The sequence below is a fragment of the Trachemys scripta genome, chromosome 16 (assembly GCF_013100865.1).
Source record: "Trachemys scripta elegans isolate TJP31775 chromosome 16, CAS_Tse_1.0, whole genome shotgun sequence".
NCBI lineage: Eukaryota > Metazoa > Chordata > Testudines > Emydidae > Trachemys > Trachemys scripta.
Genome location: NC_048313.1, coordinates 12,272,391 through 12,295,171, shown reverse-complemented (window position 1 = coordinate 12,295,171; position 22,781 = coordinate 12,272,391). Strand labels below are relative to the sequence as shown.

At 44.9% G+C, this 22,781-nt stretch overlaps 1 protein-coding gene across 1 annotated transcript in view; it reads right to left on the bottom strand.

The window, feature by feature from the left end:
* Window positions 1–831: 831 nt before the first annotated feature.
* Window positions 832–22,781, bottom strand: part of ACVR1B (activin A receptor type 1B) — a 27,309-nt gene continuing 5,359 nt past the window's right edge. The window contains exons 2-9 of the mRNA XM_034792212.1: window positions 12,020–12,259; window positions 9,929–10,177; window positions 7,540–7,770; window positions 6,584–6,751; window positions 5,727–5,883; window positions 4,612–4,736; window positions 3,840–3,970; window positions 832–3,058 (exon numbers count right to left, since the gene is read on the bottom strand). Coding sequence (XP_034648103.1) covers window positions 2,933–3,058; window positions 3,840–3,970; window positions 4,612–4,736; window positions 5,727–5,883; window positions 6,584–6,751; window positions 7,540–7,770; window positions 9,929–10,177; window positions 12,020–12,259 — 1,427 coding nt within the window. The 3' untranslated portion in view covers window positions 832–2,932. The remainder of the gene's footprint in view (window positions 3,059–3,839; window positions 3,971–4,611; window positions 4,737–5,726; window positions 5,884–6,583; window positions 6,752–7,539; window positions 7,771–9,928; window positions 10,178–12,019; window positions 12,260–22,781) is intronic.

Genomic DNA, 22,781 nt, shown 5'->3' with positions numbered 1-22,781 from the left:
AGTCCTTTTCTAATAAAATGTACATAGAAAGGGGGCAGAGAAGTACCCAGAAAGATCTGTTCTGAAGCCAGAGTACCATCCATTCATCTTGTGTCCGAGACTAGAGGCACAAGCTTTGACCTGAAACCCTTCCTCAGTTTGATCCCATTGATCAACCTGAAACACCTCCCCTGGTGGAACCAAATGTCTAAACCCAATTGTTTTGTTACTGTATGCTGTGAAAACAGCTGGTGTGTTTCACTTCAGACAAGACTGCATTTCAGTGCCGGGCAAAGTGATTCCTAGATTTGCTACAAGTCAGCTAAGTAAGGTTTGCACACCACTCTTGCACATTTGCATGAAAAGTGCTGTATAAATGCTACATTGTTATTCCCATTTCAGAGGGTCCAGCGAGGGTTTGACTACTCTTATCTGTACCTATGAACTGAGTGTGTTTCACAATCCTTATCACAAGGTGATACCAACCCCCTTCCACCTCACCTCTTCTAGACATTCGGGTCCAGTACAGCTCTGGCATGTGCTGTTTGGTATGGTATTGAGGCAGGTACATGTGTGGCTACTGTTGGAGGGTGGCGGAGCGGATCAACCAAGGAATTAAATTGCTGAATTAGTGTCATAAAGAAAGTCTTTGGACAGCTAATGGAACAGGAGACCTTGTGCTCTGGAGGGAGAATTTTCTTAATGCTCATGGGAAGACCAGATGGCAATCCCTACTTATCAGTGTGATGGGCCTCTCTAGGGCAGTTTATTTCAGTTGCTCAGACTTCCGCCCCAGCCCCTGCACAAGTCTCATCCTAAAGGTCCCGCTACAGTAGCTGAAGAGTCTTGTAGGTATTTTTAAGGCACACACCACCTTGGTTTCTCAATGCAGAAGAAGGGTTCAGTAAGTAACAAGTCACATTGGAGATGCAGTAATTTCTGGCTGAGAAATAATCAGAACCCATGAGAAGGGGAAGCTGTACATTCACCAAGCACATATGCTGCCCCACGAACCCAGAGTCTAAGATGCAGACCGCTGCAGACAGGAGACAGCTCTGTCCTGCCTGTCCTTTAAAAGCAATGGGAGAATGCAAAAAAGACTCCTCATTTGACGGATCTAAATCCCAGATGGGATGGGGGCCTGAGGGAAGAGAGAGACAGTGAGAACAGAAAGTCTGTTAAAAAACAACAACCTGTGAGCCAGAGAAGAGATGAACGCTCAACTTACAGAGCAGGCTCAAGGTTCGAGTAGAAAGTTCCAGTGTAAATTCAGCTGTGTGCATCTGGATTTTTTTTTTCTTTTTTGCAGTGATTTCTTTACAAACAAAGAGGTTGAGAGGTAATTATAGATTGTTTCTCTTCTCTTATAAAAATTAACAATATTAAAAAAAGTTAAAATCCAGACCCTCCCGATCAAATAAAAAATAATCAAATGCACTCCAGTTAAAAGTTATGGCTTCAGTTACACAGCGCAGATAACACCCTAACCATCACACAACCCAGCCTTCTAATGTTGCCTTTAATGCTGCATTCAGTTCAGACACAGGACTCAGCCCTGGACTATTTCTAACATTCACTAGGCAACAATCAAATCAATTCTACTTCACCCTGATTGGTTATTCAATTAAAATAAGATTCATGCAGTTACCCCCTCCCTACCCCACCCGAAGAGTTATACACAGCTGCTTCCAGAATATGAGATATTTATATATGTATATTTAAAAGATATACACGTATTTCCAATCCTAGTCGCCAATGGTCAGATCCTGCAGCGTGCCAAGTGCTCCTTGAGAGGTGCTGTGCACAATTGTTTTTGTGGGCACAGATCTTCACAGATCAGACTTTAAATGCTTGGCTCCAAGTTATAGAGTGTTCCTGCCAAAGCCCTTTGAGAGATCCAAGGGTTATGCTCCTAAGAGGCTGATATCCTGCATGTCCCTGTGGTCTGGTCCCCTCCACCCAGGGGTAGCGCCAGCTCCAATCTCTCAGACATGCTTCTTGTCTCCTTTGCATCCCTCCCGCGGATGGCTCCTCTGGCAAGGCAATCCTTTCATACTACCACACATTACAAACCAGGGTTTTCAAAACAGAAGCTTAAATTTCAGGGACAAAAATCAGTACCCGCTTTAAAAAGGAGAGGGATGGCAGTGAGGCAACTTGACAGAAAGTTCCTGCAGCTGGTGTACAACTGGCAGGATAGAGCCCTGCTCCAGGAGAAAGAAGGATCTGGCTGTAAGTAGCTTATTCAAGCTAGATAATGCTCACTACTGGACAGGCAAGGCACCAGCACGCGTAGCTCCGAAGAGGACACTTTGGACTTGCACATGCACAGAAAAACACAAACAGGAATGTGCGAATCTACAAGCAGATACTCTGCACGTTTAAGGGGGACTGAGCAGGCACAGGGCACACACGGCTTTGCACATGCACACACTTGCACGCACACACACACGCACACACATACACACACAAGCAGCCAGTCTGACTTTTTGAATTTTTCAAGCTCAAAAGAAGGAGCAATGGGTTTATGAAGCCAATGCCTCTGTGTGTCTGTGCCAGTCCCTGGAAAACCTGCAGGTATGACAATACCACCGTCCCTTTCCCTCCCCACTCCCAGGCCCTGAACGCTTCCCAACGAACGTGCCATATTCACTGGACTACACAGGGATTTCCATCAAAGGAACAAAAGTTATGGTCATGGCAAGAGCCATCCGCACAAATCCCTCTCAAGTCTCCACACTGTCAGGAGGTGGTTATAAAAGGTTTCCGTTTGTTTCATACCCAAAACCAGGAAAAGAACATTTCTTGTAATAGGCTCTGTCCTCCCTGGCAAGCAGCCCATAGGTCACACGGCCTGGTCGGTAGCAGTAGGTTGGGTAGAAACACGAGGTAGGCCTCAATCCCGTCTATCATGGCAGCTTTTGAGCAGCTTCCTCATGCTGCAACCTGTGGACTAGATCTTCACATCTTCCTGGATGCTGAGCTGCGAGAGTGTTTTCTTAATGCGGAGGGCCGTTAGCCGAGCTGCACCATTGGCATACCAGCACTCGCGCATCATCTTGCCCATCACTCGTAACGCCTAGCCAGGAAACGGAGAGAAACGTCAGCCCTTTCCCTTTCGGAGAGTTCAGTTCCTTCTGCTAACACAGCGGATCAAGGCTTTAAAGTGAATCCAATGCTTGTGGAAGGGGCTGGCGTAACTGTGCCAAGACTGAAGCCCTCTGCTTATCCCCAGAATAGGCACCGCATGGGCAGTAGCAATGCAAGCTCCCCATGCTACCCTGCCAGCATACTTCACCCTTCAACTGGAACTGTTTCACCCCATCTGCATAATGGTGACAGCGAGGTCGTTCTGAGCATTACTTACATTTGTATAATGCTCTGAAAAGTCAAGCATTAAGAGGTAGACCAGTTACATTAAGAGCCCAAGAGCAGTTACACGGTAACAAAGTTCACTCACTATTATTAACGTGGAATTAACAACCACTCATCCGATTTCCATCATATGCAACGTGGATGGAAAACAATGGATTTGAAACAGACCTGCTATCCAAGCGCTGGGAACACACCTCTGGCCTTCTCCACCGAGTGGAGTGCAAGAGTGACCACCTACTCTCTAGCCTCAGATGGGAGCCTCAAGTCTCCACATTCACTTTCCCACTGGACTTCCCCACACTGATTCTGTCCATGGACCCCAAACCCACCCTGGAGGGACTAGTCACTCCTGGCTGGAGTAGGGAAATCCAGCCTCCACGCTTACTGAATTTGGAACTCAGTGTCCAGGACTGACTCTAAACTTTACCTATTCAGTGGGTAGTGCATTTCCTTTAGGCTCAAAGGAAGATGACAACAGATCCTACCTCATAACTCTGCCACCAGTTAGGGATGTTGGGGCGCAGCTTCTGATCACACACAACCTTCCGCATCTCCTCAATGGAGGGGTCAGAGGGCACAAGGTCATAGTATGGGAGTTGATATTCTTCATGGATACCTAGGCATGGGAAGGGAAAATGTCATTCACAGAGAATGGAAATCACTGCCACTCTCACCAGAACCACAATACCCCTGGCCTGGATGACAGGACTTACAGAAGTGAAGAGTCAGCAATTCAGGGAAGCAGAATGCAAGTAACTAAACTGGGATCAGGCGAGGCCACTGGGGTGAGCACCTCCCCTTTCCTGGGAAAAGGGCCAAGATACATGTACTGACCACAAGTGCTCAAGACTTAGTGGATACCAAAGATGGCACTTACAACAACAGGATGCCCATCCCTGCCCCCATCCACTACTATGTGCTAGGACACTGGTTCAGTACTGATTCATAGGGAAGCAACCTATGTACTGAATCAGCAACACCACTTCCTGCTCTAAGGTTTGGCTAAAGAAATAGGTGTGCCACCAACAGCACAGCTACCCATCACCACTCATGTGCCTGGTCTACGAGCAGTCTTGAGTCTCCATACTCCTGGGTGATATTGCATTTACGCCTGCGTCCTGGGACTATAGCAATCTCCACGACTGCCTGAAGGACAGGTTATTCTCTCCTAAGTTTGGGCCTCAGTTAAGTCAAAGACAAAGGTTGTGGGGTGGGGGAAGGGGGGCAGCAGTGGGGAGAAGCAGCTGAAAACATTACCTCCTGAACTGCACCTACGAGCAATCTCCCAATAGACCAGGCCAAGGGCATAGATATCAGCACATTTAAATGAATCAAAATGCTTCATGTTAATGGTTTCATCCAAGACCTCAGGGGCCATGTATCTGCAGCAAAGAAAAAACAATGTCATTTCCTTGTCAGAGGGACTCTCTGGAAGACCATCAATGATGAATTCTCCATGTTTATTACCAGATACAGTGCTTGGATGCTGCACAGAAGTTAAACAATGAAAATAAAACTAAGCCCAATGATGCAGACAGAAGCAGGCACTGTGTTAAGAGAGCAAATAGAACAATCATCCACACCAAAAACAAAAAGAAAGAGGGGTGAAATAGGGAGACAAGAATGGTCAGAGGTGCACTCAGGCTGGGATGGAGGTGAGGGAGCCTCATAGGCGAGTTCCCTGAAGTAGAGGCCATCTCGCCAACCTCAGCCTTGGAAGGACATAAGCAGAGGGAAGAGGCTTGTGACTGCTCAAGTACCTCAAACCTAGATTATTTATTCATAAATAAAAAAGCCACTAAATATTCTCCTTCGATACTCTGGAAACCCTGCCAATGCCTAAGATAGAAACGCTACCGATCCCCAGTGAGGCTCACACATTTTCTATACCAGTGGTTCTCAACCTATCATTTGTGGGCTGCAGCTTGAGAACCACAGTGCCCACCCCCAAAAAACACCCCACGGTCCCCTATGTCCAGCGCCCCCCGCTCAGAGACCCCCTCCACAGAGCAGGGCTAGGCAGCGGGGACCTGAGTCTCTACCCCACAGCCTAAAACCTGGGGATGCTGCAGCACCCCCACAAACCTCTAGTTCCCAGTGCCTCCCCTCCCCACAAACCTGCCCAGAGACCCATTCTCCCAAACCCTGCCCCCCTGCAGCACTCACCAGCCCCCTGCTGGCAGGAGCACTCCAGCAGGCTGCCAGACACGGTCTCCCCTTCAGCTAGCCCTACCCTCTTTCAGACCAGAGCAGCAAATTTTGATATTTGTTTTTTAGCATGCCACACGTGGCCCAAGAACCGCTGTTCTATACCCTCATTCTGATGGCATTGAACCTTGACCAGGGGGAATACAGCTGAGCCCTCTCCCTACCGTTTGGTTCCAACCCTTTGATTTGGTGCAATATCAATGGTGTCGGTAACAGAATCATGCCGGACAGCCAGACCCAGGTCAGCAATGGCACACATGCCGTTCTTCTTCACCAGGATGTTCTTGGATTTCAAGTCCCTGTGTGCAATCCCTGGTTTTCCTGATGGAGTAAAATAAGTCTCAATAGCAGATTTTCCTCTCTCACCTTAGTGTATCTGATCAGTGAAGATGAGCTGAACACAGAAAATGGAGGGACTGAGGCAGTCATCAAATCCAGAGTGAATTTGAATCTCAACATCTCTATGCACAGTAGGATCTGCAGCCCTATTCTGCTTCCAGTCTCTTATTTAAATTAAGCTCTGTACCAGTGAAAGGTGCTAAAAACACTAAAGAGCTTCCATTTACCCTCCAAGTACTATTATTTAAACTGCAGCAGACCCTCTGCACCAGGTGTCTCATCCACACACAGACATAATCCCTGCTCTGAAGAGTTTACAATCTGTTTTGCTCTGCCATTGCCTATGCTAACCTCTTCTGTGCTCCCCATCCCAACCAGTGCAGTTAAAGGTGTGTGTGTGTGCGCGCACTAGAGAGAGACGTGGACACCTGTTTAACAGGAGCTGGACTAAGACTAACTTGTGTCAATGACACTTGCTCAAGACCAAACTGGCCTAGATTCAGTCCCCAGGTCCTTAAGGCACTTTTCCGCTTTCATTTTATGATTAAATTCCAGCTCTCTCTCAGTACAAGGCACCTTGTGCATCATACAAGCCCCATATTTCTGTCTTCACCTTTCCTGCTTTAGTCTCTCCAAAGAATGTCTAGTTCATGGTTAAAATACTTTGCTAGCATCCTCTTACCTTGTGTCCCCACAATCTCCATGTGTAGGTGTGCCAACCCGCTGGCAGCAGACAGGGCCAGTTTAATCATCCCCTCAATGGTCACTGTGTATCTGTTGAGGTAATCAAATAGAGAGCCATGCTCATGGTAATCAGAGACAAGCCACAGCTGAGTCCAAGTCCCGTTATCTGCAGCAAGAGAAAAAGGGGAGAGAGCAGCATAACATCAGCACTTACGGTGCATTTTGTTTTTGAACAAACATAGGAAGAGCTGCTAGATTAGACTGCAGGTCAGCAGCCAGTCTGAGCAGACAAGGGAAGAACTGAAAGGCAAAGTGGAATGATTACTTCTAGCACCTTAGTGCTATATATAGTTAGTACAGTTCCTAAGCAGCTTTTCACATTACCTGTCACTGCTTCAATAGCTTCTATGAATGACGCAATGTCTCTGCTAGTGACAGCAGCAATGTTACGGATTCTTCTCAGGCAGAAGGGGAGTTCTGTGGATTAAGCCCATACTCAGGGACAAAGGAAGTGCTGCTAAGCATTTCCGTGCACAGGTCAGGTTGTTCTCTATCCCTGTTTCAACTAAGTTAAATTATTAGAATTATTTTGATCTAGCAAATACTTCTATTAACTGGAAACAAGTGAAGAGCAGAACTCACCATGTTAAGAATGTTTTAACAAATAATTTAACTTACATTAAAACATGAAGTCTCCTGAATGCGCTCGTGCATTCAACTATATGCAAGCTTCCTTTGTAACAACTTATGTCACACTGACAGCTTTAATAGTTTTTAAATGATCGCTGGCTATTTTTAAAATTTTGGGAAAAGGATCGTAACACTTTACAAATATTTTGATGGCTTTATCTATTTCATTAAAAAAGTAAATCCTATACTAGAACATGGAACTCTGAGGAACCTATGGCCATTAGTGCTTTGGCTCTGAAGGTTGAGACAGCATTTTTAATTTACCTTTGTTATCTGCAGCAATAAACCCCAAGATGTTCTCATGTCGCAACATGACAGTCTGGTATATTTCTGCTTCCCTAAACCAGGAGCGCTCTTCCCGTGAAGAGAAGATTTTCACAGCCACATCACCTCCACGCCACCTGCCACGCCACACCTCCCCAAAGCGGCCTTTTCCAATGATCTCCTGCAGGACAATGGTTCGAGCCACAGTTCGCTGGACAAAGAGTGGCAAACCTGCGGGCAAGAGATTGAAAGATGAATTCAGATGAGGGACACTCAAGAGATGCTACAAGGTTTAGGGTTGTCTGGGTTTGATTTGATTGTATTTAGCAGTCTAAATAAAAACCCAAGATCCACCCCTGTGGTACCCAAGACCCATATCCCATTCTGCCAGGGATGGAAGCGTTTTGGCCCACAAGCACAAGTTTTCGCAACGAGAAAATGTCACGTCCCTCCCTCAAGAACTGATTTGGGGAACGGTGATCGGAAAAGAAGATCATTCTCATCCTTGGCCTTTCTTCCAACATATGAATCAGATTGTTATTCTCTCCCCATTGCCAATCATTCACTGTCACTGTAAGTCACTGATCACTTCAAGACACTTCTCTGTGAGCTCAGTTTTTATTCAGATCAACAAATCTCTGTGGACAAATACTCTGGAGAACAATCCTGCCCTGTGTTTGGTAACCAGTTATTCTGACGGGATCCGAAGCACTATTTTATATAGGTTCTTCTGCTGCACTCATTAGTCACTATCTGAGCGACCACATGCACGTTGGACCATCTTTGTCAAAAGGAAATAAAACATAATTTCTAACCAAAGTTACCCTAAACCTGCTACAACAACAGGGCCAACAGGTAAGGTCTTTCATCAGCAGTGGCAAATCACCAACAAAATCAAATGGCTAGCCTTCTCTCTACAAGAAAATCAGTAAGTTAACACACTTATACAGACCTAAAAACGTCTCAGTGGATTTACACCACAAGAGTCTTGCAATTTCTTAGCTGTTCCAAATCACTTTGGGTCAAGACCTTGCATACCACCTTGTGCTGTGATCCCATCAGCTCTTGTAAGCTGAGCAGAGTCAGTGCTCACAGGGGGAGAGTTCTCGAAGCAACATCGAGAGGCTATGTGTAAGAAGTGGAGAGACAGCAGTAAAATAAGCAACACCACAGCATTTGTTAAGGGGCTATTACACTGCTGTAGGTGCAGTCTTTCAAGTAAGACACAAAGTTGGAATCCTCACTAGCTCTGCTCATTAAAGATCCCATAGCACACTTCGCACATGAGACACAGCATTTAATGCTTATGTCCTGGCCAAATGCCTACTTGGGTAAGTTAGGGTACGTCTTCACTTACCGGAGGGTCCGGCGGCAGGCAATCGATGTTCTGGGATCGATTTATCATGTCTAAACCAGATGCGATAAATCGATCCCGGAAGTGCTCGTCGGCGAGAGGAGTACGCGGCATCGACGGGGGAGCCTCCCTGCCGCGTCTGGACCCACGGTAAGTTCGGACTAAGGTACTTCGAATTCAGCTACGTTATTAACGTAGCTGAATTTGCGTACCTTAGTCCGAAGTGGGGGGTTAGTGGGGACCAGGCCTTACATTGCAGGGGTAATCTGTGGAGGCAGAATGTTGACGGGATATACAATTCATTTCTTGTCCCAACCTGTTGTGGAACAGTGTTGTGTGCTGTTAAACCACACAATTCCACCCCAGAGAGGATTCACATAAGTGTCCAGGAAGTGAACCTTGTGGGTAGTTCATTTACACATTTCTTGGGGATTCTTTGGGTTGAAGGGTGCTATATAAATGTAAAATCTGTATACTAGTTTCCTAACTGATGCAATTTCGATAAAGAGAGAGACTGCCATTTCTCCATCCGCTTTGATGGAGATCGTAACATTTGAAAGCTGATAACCTGTAGATGTGCAGTGATGTTTGTTAAAAATTCAAAATTAGTTACAGAACCAAACACCAATCACATGAACCAGATGCACTGTATCCTGAGTGAAAGTTCACACCAGAAAGCAGGGACAGCTATATCTGATGTCGCATTTACAGGTAGATGGAATTGTTTCCTGGGTAGGATCTAGAATTTATATACTGAAATCCAAGAAGACGACGTTATGTAAATGCCAAATGACTCAATTATGATAGAGTGCAGTATCTCTTATGCATTCTACAGTTCCCATCAACAAAAGTATCCAAGTGCTGATACTGGGCCTCTGGCTTCACTGTCTAATGTACAACTCAGACTGTACATAAGGAAGGATAGCCAATGGCCGAATATTAGAACAGATACCCTGGTGATGAGCACTTCAGAAGACAGGATTCCATTACAATTACACGTCATTTATTATTTCCAAAGCAAAAGCAGCTTAGTACCTGAGCCAGAGCCAGAAGTGGAGAGATCATAAACTAGATCTTGCAGAGTCTTATCCTTGGACAGACACATTTCACAAGAGGGATCTTCCATGTCCAACCGCTGACGATTGTGATAAACTCGTTGGTGGTGGTGAAAGACGAAAACCACTACGATCATGACGACAAACAAAAGGAAGACAGGCCCTGCAATTACTGCTACTAACTCCACAGGGCCCCAACTAGACTGAGGTTCATTCTCTTTCACGTGACCTTTAGTGGGAGGAGGGAAAAAACATTTTAAGCACAACCTGATTCCTTTATTTATATTTATATATTATATACACACACCCCTGTAGGCAAGAGTCCCTAACTCCTTCTCTTAGAGCCCGAAGTAATTTAACTCTGTCTCTGGACGTTGTAAAGGACACTCCAAGCAGCAACATTAATTCACTACCTATTGCAAAGCGGAAGTAAACAGGCTGGGTAGGAATAACAGATGAGGAAGGTCATCACTTTTACTGAAACTGCAAGAAGCAGTTGATGACCCCAGTTGAGCGCCCAGTTTAGGGTTTACAATAGTGTATTTTCGGTCATGAAGTGAGACTATATTGGAAAAAAAACTGTAACCAAACAATCAGAAGACCAGTCTGCAGTGCATCTTCCATCTAAGCACAGAATACACCTCACTTACAAGAGGAATGGCAGCTTTGTTTATGGGGGGCCCTGTGCACCTCGACTTCCCTTTTATTCCTGCCCAGGAGGCTCCATCTTGGATTAACCTAGCTTTCTGCCCTAGGCCTGGATGTGTTGCTCCCTCCCAACACAGTCACTACTGCCTAACTTAAGTTCAATGCAAAGCACTCCTTCCCACCTTCCCCTTAAAATAAATTGGTCATTGCCTTCACATAGCACTACAGCTAAAGCATTAAGTTGGCTACCATCAAAGCCAACTTTCTTAATAAAAATTATAGTGAAGGAGGAAGGAATTATCCCCCATGTGTAACAGCTAATGAGTCTTTAAAATCAACAACTGCTGAAGGGTTTGAGCTAAACACAAAAAAATAGACTTCCCCTCCTATCTTGATGGATGATGGTACCATTCTGCAGTTCATGAGAACCCAGAGAAACTGCCCAGGATGGGGGAGATAAGCAGCCACAAGAGTGCTGACTGAATGGGTTGTTGGGGTTAGTGTGCGGTTGCTGAGCATTACAGGAGGTCAGATTAGACAATGTGGTGGTCCCTTCTGGCCTTGAACTCTGACAAGTCAGATTTCTTCCAGCCCTCTCATTCCAGGACAGGTCTATTTCTATTGTACTCACTCAGAGGTCAAGCATCTCCCTCATTTTACGCTGAATTGTAAAACCACGCCCAGAGCTCATGACAAAGGCGTTTCAGTCCCACAGGAACCAATTCTATTGCATAAAGAGCAGACTGCAGTACCACTCAATGCCACAAGGGGGATCTTAGACTAGTCCCAGGGACTGCTCCTTATCCTCCGGCCATCCTGGCCTGAGAGCGCTATGCAGAGGCAGGTCATCCATGACTGAGTGGCAGCAAGAAATAACCTAATTTTCAAAGGACTGCGGGGGGGGGGGGGGGGGGGNGGGGGGGGGGGGGGGGGGGGGGGGGGGGGGGGGGGGGGGGGGGGGGGGGGGGGGGGGGGGGGGGGGGGGGGGGGGGGGGGGGGGGGGGGGGGGGGGGGGGGGGGGGGGGGGGGGGGGGGGGGGGGGGGGGGGGGGGGGGCACTAGGGGCGATGCTGATGGGGTGGGAGACGTATGCTGTCTTGATCATGTCAAACATTTGAAGATGGGTGAACTAAAGGGGAGATCAGAGAAAAACCAATTTAGAGGCTTCCTCCCACCCTACAAACTGAATGGTGCAATGTGATAATATTTGCATGTATCAGAGGATCTTAAACCGCTTCACAACCCTCTGTGAGGTCTATCACCACTATTCCCTTTTTGCTGATGTGAAGGAATTGCCCATATTTACAAAAGCAAGATAGTGGCAGAACCGGGAACAGGATTCAGGAGTCCTGGCTCCCAATCCTGCTCTAACTATTAGACAGTACCCCATCTTCAATGAAATAACAGCGGATTTCTTTACTCACCACTGGGTACCTTTAGGTCAATTTCGTTGCAATAATCAACATAGCAGCAATGTGTGTTCCGCAGATCTTCTGAACTCAGGCAGTAGAAGGGTTTTCCAGCAGGAATCAGTTCTGCTTTAGGGATGCAGGTCCGGATGTGGTGCTCAACTCCGCCCAGGTTGGAGCTGGAGACCATGCAAGCCCCATCTGTTTTGCAGGTGGAGTTTGCTTGATTGCAGTTGGAGCATAAACAGATCAAAGCTGCAGAAATCAGGACACAGAAACCTCCTTGAAACCGACCAGAGCCGTGAGCAGGGAAACTCATCCACCATTGGGGTAGGACTGATCATTCTACGGCTTTGCCGAGACAGAACCGGCTCTAAAAGGGACCGATAATATTTGCTGAATGTTTCAGACAAAGAATAAGGCACTAGGGAACAGAGGGTTGTTTTAGGAAGGCAGTGGGGATTATAGATTTCCCCATCCCCCTCTAGTTCCATAACACAAAGCCACCAATGATAATCTGATCAACTTTCAGGCCATGCAATAGATCAGTGGTGGCCAACCCGAGCCTGAGAAGGAGCCAGAATTTACCAATGTACATTGCCAAAGAGCCACAGTAATACATCAGCAGCCCCTCATCAGCTCCCCCACTCCCCAATCCCAGCGCTTCCCACCCACTGGCAGCCCCGCTGATCAGCACACCCCCCCCCCCCACACCCACCCCCCACTCTCTTTTTTGGGGGGGGGGGGGGGTTGGGGGGGGGGGGGGGGGGGAGGGGGTAGAGTGAGGGCACAGAAGGCTCGGGGAGGGGGAGGGAAGGGGTGGAGTGGGAGCAGGGCCAGGGGTTGAGCAGTGAGCACCCCCGGGCACATTGGAAAGTTGGCGCCTGTAGCTCCAACCCTGGAGTCAGTGCCTACACAAGGAGCTGCATGCGACTCCGGAGCCACTGGTTGGCCACCCCTGCAATAGAGAACATGTCTTCTGTAGCTGAATGCAGTTGCCACTGAACAATGCTGGAGTCTGCCAATGTGAATTAGACCAGTCCAGCCCCCACCCCATAATGAGGCACTTAAAAAGAAGGCAAGAAATTATAAATGGTGCGTAAAATCTGAAAGGTGAGGGTCTTAGAGGGCAGCCATCCTGCCAATTCAATTTCCTGACAAATAGAGTCATGATGGCTGGGCCTCTGTCTTAATTGCTAACAAGGGGGGACTGAAAAATTGGGTCTGTTTTTCTGGTAGCATCTAATTATTAAGCCATTCCCCTCTTCATGAGTCAAGGTTCAGAAATAGTTTTTCTAATTAAATTTATTATTCATTAAAGACAGTGCTGGAGTCAAGACCTGTCAATCCTTAGAATAGGTTCTGCACCAAGGCATACTTCAGCAATTTGTTCCAAACCTGACCAGGGGGTGGGGGAGAGCCACACTAGGGCTGAGAATAAGTTCAGTGCCCTTAGTTCCTGAGCCTCCACTGAGATTACAAACTAGCGTCCCAACTGTAACATGGATATCCATCCACTACCGAGTCGACTGAGACTCACCATCTTATTTCACAGACAATTGTTCGGTGACTTAACATATAGTTTCCTAACCAAGATTGGATTCAGATCAGTGACAAGAGGCAAAAAGCTCTGCATCCCATTAATATTCTCCTGAGCCAGTCAATTCTTCAGTAGCTGCTTTCTGATTTGACAGACTATCTTGGGTTAAATAAATTTCTGGTTTCTTGCTATCGATAAAGATCCCCTTCACTCTTTACCCAAACAAACTCCAAAGACAGATTTTCATATCTCAGCCTCCCAGCTGTCATCATTTCTCTCTCAAGCTGCCTGAAAATCTGCAGCCAAATCCTTAGCCAATGCCATGCTAGGAAACAAAGGGAATTTAACCATGTTAGGGAGAAGGGTGGGAACCGTTTAATATCATGTACTACTTTCTTCAGCTTTCATCAGATCCCCGTCTCCCTGGAGGGATTCAGAAACATGTACATACCCGCTGCAGAGATGGTTTTTAAGGCAGAAAGTTTAAAGTAACATTTAAAGTATATAAATGAGAGCAGCGGTTACCTGTCCCCCATTCAGACTTGGAGGAATTTGCTGTTGATTTTCTCCCCCACTTTACAAATACTGTGGATGAGAAAAGTCACCACACTGGACTACACTTCCCTTTCCACACTCTAATGTCAGTCACCTTCCTGAGGTGTCACTGGAACTCACAACCTTCAGTTATACAATCTTGGGGGATGAACAGATTTAACAAGCCAAGTAGGTCAAGATTAGGTCAGTATTTGGATGGAAGACAGCCAAGAAAATCCAGGGTGCTGCAAGAAGGATCTCCTCCTCCTGAATCAGCACTGACCCGAAAGCTCCAATGTAGTGGACAAGAATACAAAACAGGTCCTGATCACTTGTGGTCATGATAATTTCATGACACATTGAGCCAGCATCCTGGCTAAATCCTAATTTGGATAATTACATTAGAAGTCCCTCTATTTTCCCTGAAGTGTCAAGAGGACACTTAATTTCCTCTTTCAAACTGTTGCTGTGAGCTATTAAACAGCTGTCATATTCCACCTCAGAGGCAGCTGTAGCAATTTAGATAAATTAAACTGGATACTTATTTTGTGTGAACCAAGAACTATACAATGTAAAATAGTACAAGAGATTGAAGACCAGTTAAATACTAAAAACAGAAGATAAAAGTAAATTTTCTTCCCAAGAGCACTTCATAAGTGGTAAACATAATTTAGTATTTCTGTTCTGGGTCTAGCACAGATAGATATCCACAGGCCTCATTTCTATTTTGGGAGTGGGAAAGAGAAACTGAAGACAAAGACTGGACTATTTTGAGATGGGCAAGAAGCACCCTTTCTAGAATATGATGCTGAAAGGGGACCTGCTTTTATTATTAAAAAAGGCAAAACAATCGCTAAGGTTTGGCTTGACAAAACAACTTGAGTTCCTGATCTTCATTTTTCACTGCTCATTAGAATGGGGTCTCATTCTAAGTGAATCATTAATGATGCTGGTCAAGATTTGTCCACATGCTGTTGTGTGCTGATTGTCCAGCTTGGCTGCAAACCTCCTCACCAGAGATGGCTGTGCATTTTAGTGGCACATGACATGAGGGATTCTTGTGTTTGCATCTGGGAACCTATTGAATAAAAGGAGCAGGATGAGAGTAAGGGAAGTTATTTCTCAGTGAACAAATGTACATACTTTATTGCACCTTTCATTAGAGGACCTCAAACTTCGCAAACATTCAGCTTCACAATCCCTATGCAGCGGGTGACCTTTAACTCCATTTTATAGAAAAGTAAATGGAAGCAAAATGCCCCAGACCACACAGCAAAATCAGTGCCAGAACTGGGAATAGAATCTGAAGTCCAATTCCTACCCCCTGTTCCAAACATTATACTACTTCCCCTTCCTAAATGTCTGAATGGCTCTCTTCTTCTCTTTTATGAAGAAGTCCAGTACTCGCATGTATAGACACATGCAGCTACCCTAGAGCAAAATGGCCAGCTAGAACATAGTTCTTCTGCAAGTGCCCCATACTGGACAACTGTAGGAGCTGCAGCAAGAACGGCTCAGATGCTGTTTTTCAGGGCCTGGGCAATTGGCGGTTTTCCAGGGCCTCTCTGCATCGATGCCTGGAGGGAAACAGGGGAATTAAGGGACGCCAGCACAAACAGAATTACAAAGGCAACTCGTGCAGTTCTAGCATTTCAAGTTCTGATTAACCAGAAGGGAAAGTTCTTCCATCAATAAAACCAGAAGCAAAACCCAGTATTTCTAAAAGAAAAACGACAATTCTTTCCCCTTGGAGAGTGTTCAAAACCCAACAGGTATTTGAAAGCTGAACACAAGCTCCTTTCAAAGCAAGATTCTGAGAGCAGCTGGGGATGTTTGGGCAAGTCAAAAGGAGAAATGACTGAATAAAAGAAATTTTCACACTAACAGCTATCTTTTTCTGAAGAAAAGGCTCTTATTGGGCAAAATATATAATCTACTTAAATAGAAGAATTGAGTGGGCTAAAGAAAATTGACTGGACAAAAGAAAACAAAACGACAGTTCACACAATTGGTGTCTTTAGTTCCACTAAAGTGCCTAGGGATGAGTTTGCATGAAAGGTGCTATAGAAGTTGGCAGTGGATTCTGTTATAGCTGTTCAGTACACTGTCTTTTTGACATTCTGCTCAAAGACAAACCCAACCCCAAAGAAGCTGTTTAAACAAGTGTAACATTAAGCTGCAGAACCTCAGAATGAAAGCTTTGTTCTCACTCTAAAAGATAGATCAGATCTGTATTTATGCTGAAGTGAACTGTCACTGTGATTTAATCCAAAGCTAAATGCTGGTGGTCATGACATCAATTGAAAGGGTGGGGGAGCTCCTCCAGTTCCATCCTTTTTTTTTTTTTTTTTTTTTTTTTTAAATTGCACATGGGCAGTCAATCAACACTGCAACAGGAAGATTTAGAAGAGAGTTAAGGAATCCTCCCTTTTTATCACTTGGTTTATGAAAGGAATTTTAATCAGAGCTACAGCAGCACTGCTGGGACTGATGGGCTCTGAGCAACAGCTCTCCTCTTCTCAGGAGGACTGAAAGATCTAGGCAGAAACACCACCACCACCACCCTGGAGATAGAAAGATGGCAGATGATACCAGGCTGGAAAAGGTTGCAAGCACTTCAGAGAACAGGATCAGAATTCAAAGTGATCCTGACAAACAGGAGAAATGGTCTGAAATAAACAGGATGAAATTCAACAAGGACAAATGCAAAATACTACACTTAGAAAGGAATAATCAATTGCACAAATACAAAATGGGAAATGACTGCCTAGGAAGGAATACTGCAGAAAAGGAGCTGAGGGTTAGAGATCAGAAACTAAATGTGAGTCAACAATGTAATACTGTTGCAAAAAAAGCAAACATCATTCTGGGATGTATCAGCAGGAAGTTGTAAGCAAGACAAGAATTCGTCTACTTTACTCAGCACTGATAAGGCCTCAGCTGGAGTACTGTGTGCAGCACTGGGCACCACACTTCAGGAAAGATGTGGACAAACTGGAGAAAGTCCAAAGGAGAGCAAGAACAATGATTAAAGGTCTAGAAAACATGACCTACAAGGAAAGAGTGAAAAAATTGGGCTTGTTTAGTCTGGAGAAGAGGAAGGGGGGACACAATAACAGTCTTCAAGTGCTGAAAAGGTTGTTATAAAAAGGAGGGTGATAAGTTGTTCTTATCCACTGAAGACAGGACAAGTAGTAATGGGCTTAAATTGCAGCAAGGTAGATTTAGGTTAGAAATTAGTAAAAACTTGACTGTAAGGGTCAAGCACTGGAACAAAATACCTAGGGAGGTTGTGGAATCTTAATCACTGGAGGTTTTCAAGAACAGGACAGACAACTGGCAGGGATGGTCTACATAATACTTAGCCCTACCGCAGTGAAGGAACTGAAATAGATGACCTACTAAGGTCCCTTTGAGTCCTACATTTCTGTGATTTTATGGGCAGCAGTAGTGCCATCCCTGGTATTGGCAGGATTGTTTTGTCAATCCTGCCAACTGGTCTACTCTACTCTTTTTTTACTAATGTAGTTCTACCAAGGAGAGGGCTAGTGTAGACAAGGCTCTTGCAGCATTTTAATAAGGATGTCATTTAACCCTTCTCAGACCAATCTACATAACACAAGGGCTAACACACCAGCAACCACTGGAACCTTATCTACTCTAGAATGCCTACTAAAAGAATTAAGCCTCACAGTATCTGTATGAGGTAAGCAGGCCACCCACACCAGCAAACAGACACACAGAGGCTAAAGTTGACCTGCAAAGAAAAAAACAGTTTGCGCCCTCTGTTACTTCTTTATATTTTATGATTGAGAGGCATGTATGCATGCACGCACATCGGAAAAAGAAATAAGTGCCTTTCAGGCCTTCACTATACACTACAATGAAACAGAAATGGGACACAAAATCAATGTGTCACCTGTAAATGACTTGCCCAAGGTCAGACAGTGAGTCCACTGCAGGACTAAGAACCGAATCCATCTTTCCAATCTGCCAGTCCCATGCATAAATTGCTAGACACCCATCTGTGTCATGCATGGGGCAGGATGACAGTGGCTGCAAGTCTAGGGGCTGTTCAAGGACACAATGAAGGTTTCATTCTCAAAACATAAGGACAAAGGATACTCAAGACTAATCTAACAGATTGCTAAAACCCAGTGTTCAAATCAATAAGAGACAATTATGCCAGATAAAATTTTGGTCACTGTCATCAAGTTGGCCAGACCTTGTTAAAGTTAAACAACAACTAGGCAGTAGACTTTTTGTTGTTTTAAATTTAATAGTACAGAAAATCAGTCTAAAAATCAGGCTCATGTCCATGCTAGTTCCTGATACATCCCACTACTTTCATCCTGACCACTGCAACTCTCTTTGCCCAGAGCAGCCGGCATTACCAAGTCCAAGTTCTAGAGTCTGGTAGGTACAGAATGCTGCTGCTCACCCTCTCTCTCATACTAAGAAACAGTAGCACATCACTGTCGATTCTCAAGCCACTTCACTTGTTCCACAATAGAACTCAACTCTGAAACAAATAACCCATGTACCCATTCCAGCTACTTCACAGATCTTGTTTCTTTACTCCTCCAGGAAGTGTGTCCCTCTGTTCTACCACACAGTGACAACAGGATTGGTGCAAGAGCTTTCTCTTCAGATGATGCCACCATTTGAAACAGCCTTCCTACATCTTGGTGCCTCATCAACTTTCCATCTACTTCCAGATCTCATCTGCAAATGTCTCTTGTCCCTTGCCGTTATTTCTTAAATCTGCTTTCCAATTGCTATTAATTTTACATTTTTATTTTGTAACCACTAGTTAATGCTGAAATCATTTTCTGGATAATATGAAAAAATTTGCAGAAACTAGAAGTTACACTAGAATCAATTAAGTTAGAAATAAAAAGGGCCAACAGAAAAATTGGGCGCATATGACCCCCAGAAGCTGGCTACAGTACTCTGACAGAGGCTGAATTCGATATTAAAGCAATACTACTGAATGGAAAACATACAGGGAAAAAACGCAGTCAACATGCACTTTCTATTACAGTGAGCAGTTGTCACTGTGCAGTACCAACCTCTATTACACAAAGTGACAGCCTCTGAGTGGACTGACTTATTTCAATTCACTTCTTTAAAATTCATTGTTATTTGAATACATTGAATGTTAATTAAAATAAGGCCTGATGTCTCTGATTGCTGTTCTTCAAGTCAGAAAACGAATGCTGGATCTGTGTTCCCACCCCCCACCCCCACTCTAGCCTTGACACCTGTTTAACTAATTTTACATTTTTAAAATTTGTTATGAGAACAATAAATTTAATGAAGCCCAAATCCGTGCTTCAGTATTAGGAAAGCTTCTTCTAAAAGTCAATTCTATAGCAAACCAAAGATGTTCATCATTCACTGACAGTTCTTACGGCCCAAACCCTGACAGTTATTGATGTGACGTATTAAAAATATTGTTTATCGTTGTAAGTGGGCCCAGAGGCTTAGGCAACAAGCATGTGTCTTATGAGTCTAAATAAAAAGGTTATTGCTGAAATAAATAGGACCAAAGAGCCATCCCACCGCTGCACATCTATCCACACTCCATGACCTGACTTACAATATTTACTATTAGTGGGGGTTTCGATCACAGAAATTCCCTCATCACAGCTTACTCCACTGGAATGCACAAACAAAAGAGAACTTAATTCTCTTGTTGCACTCAGATAACTACTCCCTGGACATGCGGAGAGAAACCATTCCCACTAGCTGACACCCTGTGAACTTTGTTTGCTATTACAGAACTGACGTTTCACTTTACTCCTTTCGCAACACAGGCTTCCGGTGCATCCACTGCTGGCGACAGATTGTGGACCCAGAGAAAAAAAAAGTCTGAGTCATCTGGCCAAGTGGTTTAAAAGAGTTCATGAATGCCTGTTGGCCAGTTTTTAATTTCCAGTTAGAAAAAAAATCTCTCTTTGAGAGTTCTAAAACATGAATTATGTACCATTCAGAGCTAGTCTGATTTAATTGGCTAAATATATATTTTAAGCAGGTGTTAATCACAGGATCTACCTGTGGAAGATTGTTGACTGCAGAACATTTTAATGCTTTATTGAAAGGAAGCAAACAAAAAATCCCACATAACGCTGTACTAGAGATAACCAGGGAGGGAGGAGGAGGGTGTTTTTGTAAGTCTTATTTACTAATGCATATAGCACTTTAAAGCTGTTAGACTCTCAAGTAAAACACACATAGGGTGCAACAGAAAGCTTCTGAGACCTTGTTTGTTAAGGCACACCGAGTTTACATAATGGCTTCTTAAGCAGCAAACAGCCTTAGATCTACACTCCCGGCCATTTCTTATTCCACCCAGAAAGACTGTCTCCTATAATCTTTTTATGCTGTTCTACAGAATTAGTTGCTTGTTCACATAACTATCCTTCCACAAACACCAGGACCTACTCACACCTTCTTCCCTGTCCACAAGACCATACTGCACTAACACCTTTCACACACAGTGTGAATGAAAACACAAAAGATGCTTAATGGAAACATTAGCCAGCTATACACAGTACAATATCAAAGCTACAGATAATCAGGTTAATTTCCACAAAACACAGGAAGTCAATTATCCATTTCCTGTTTATTTTTATATGCACAAACTTTACAGAAGATGCAAGATGAAGATTTCAGAACAGAACTGAGAGAGGAACCTCACCTAGACCTTTGACAGATTTCAAAGAGGGTGGCTGATGCAAATTTCTAAGGCTATATGTCATTCTGAGTTTAAAAAAGGTCATATACCTATCCTCTACCCAAGTGCATCTGTATTAACAGCAATTTAATCAGAAATGTCAAATACATTATCTGCTGCTTCACCGGTTAGCAACACACATCTGAGCCAGTAAAGACCCAAAGTTATACAATCTGACATAGGCAAAATAAGCTGTGGGTCTCAATTCTCATTGGACTCCTATTCAAATTACTGTACACAAGCAGCTATCCCTATCAACATTCTCGTGGGCAATTTTCCAGAGGCCAAGGACTGAATGGGCCATGAAGAAGCAGCTATCCTCTGCCCCGAGTTTAGAGGCAGCCAGGGCTGAGGCAGATAGGCAGGAAAGTTACTACTAGACTAACTCAGTGAATAAACAGAAGGAAGGCATCAGTCTTCAGCCTAATCAAGCTGATGCCTTTCACCAGCACAAGTTTCAGTTTGTTATTTTTTAAATCAAAGCAGCAGCACTTGGCTTTAAGTAAAAGGATCCCCACAGTTTAAAAGAAACAGTAACACCTGATAAAACCACACAGAAACAACAACTGAGAATAGGTTTCCTCCAGCCCCATAGTGAACATTTACAAATGTCGCAGTACTGGAAGTGGTTTGGAAGCTTCTGGCCTCCTCTACAAAGGTACCATTCCTCCACAATTACTGGGAGCTGGTCCCCAGTAGTGTGAGGCTTTGGAAAGGAGCCATTTTAAAATATAATTCAAGGGAAATATTAAAACCTCTGACTTTAATGCCTAAAAAAATAAAGATGCTGTGCACCTTAATTTGCATAACAATCAGACCACCCCACACATTCTGCACAGACTCTAGTCTAGAGGAACATAGTGGTACTCCCAGATACCAGCACCTCTCCCTCTACTCATGCATCAATCCTGGCGGGTCACCAAGCAGACCCAGGTATAAATACATGAAAAGACACACTTGGTAAGGCAACTCACATCTTTTCATATATTTATACCTGCTCCTGTATTTCCACTCCATGCATCTGATGAAGTGAGTTGTAGCCCATGAAAGCTTAAGCCCAAATAAATTTGTTAGTCTCTAAGGTGCCACAAGGATGCCTCATTGTTTTTGCTGATAAAGACTAACACGGCTACCACTCTGAAACCAAACAGACCCTATAAACCAAGGCAATACAAGCCCTGGAAATTTCATAGATCAAAGACAGAGACAATTTTGAGATACCACTAGCCAGCAATATGAGGTAGAAGGAGTCTCCTACTCACAAATATCTGTCCACTGAGGACAAGAGAATCCATCCCCTGCACAGCTCCCCAAATTCCCCTATTCTCTAAAGAGGGTGATCCCTCTGGTGAAGCATTTTTCCACACCCTTAATGAAGATTACCATGGGAGATTTGGGAGGCTGAGTCCCGTAAGTCTTCATTTCCCTTCTGTGCTTCTAGAGACACAAAAGGAGCATTCCAAACCTCCCCACCACAAAGAGGAGAACCGACACCTTCATGGAAGGTCCCTCAACACACACACAAACCCTGTGACACATCCAATTCCCCTATCCCCTACCTAGGCCATGTAGCTCCCCAAATTCTCCCTTGCAAAGTACCCTCAGTCCCCACAGCCCATCAGTGTCCTGCCAGCCTCTCAGAGAGTGGGTTCCAGCCTCCTCCTAGCCCTGTACCTCCCTAACCGCCATGAGAATTGGGCTCCCGCCACTCAATACGGTATCTGCCCAGCCTCTCGGTCCCAGCCCCATGGCTCACCTATGAAAGTTAAGCCAAGGCCCCCAATCCCTTCCTCCCACAGACATGCCCCCCGCCCCAAGGCAACAGACCCCAGGCGCTCCCACCCCCCCAACCCTCCCTGCCACCCCCCCCAGGCAATACAGACCCCAGGCGCCCCCCACCCAATCCTCCCTGCCACCCCCCCCAGGCAATACAGACCCCAGGCACCCCCCACCCAACCCTCCCT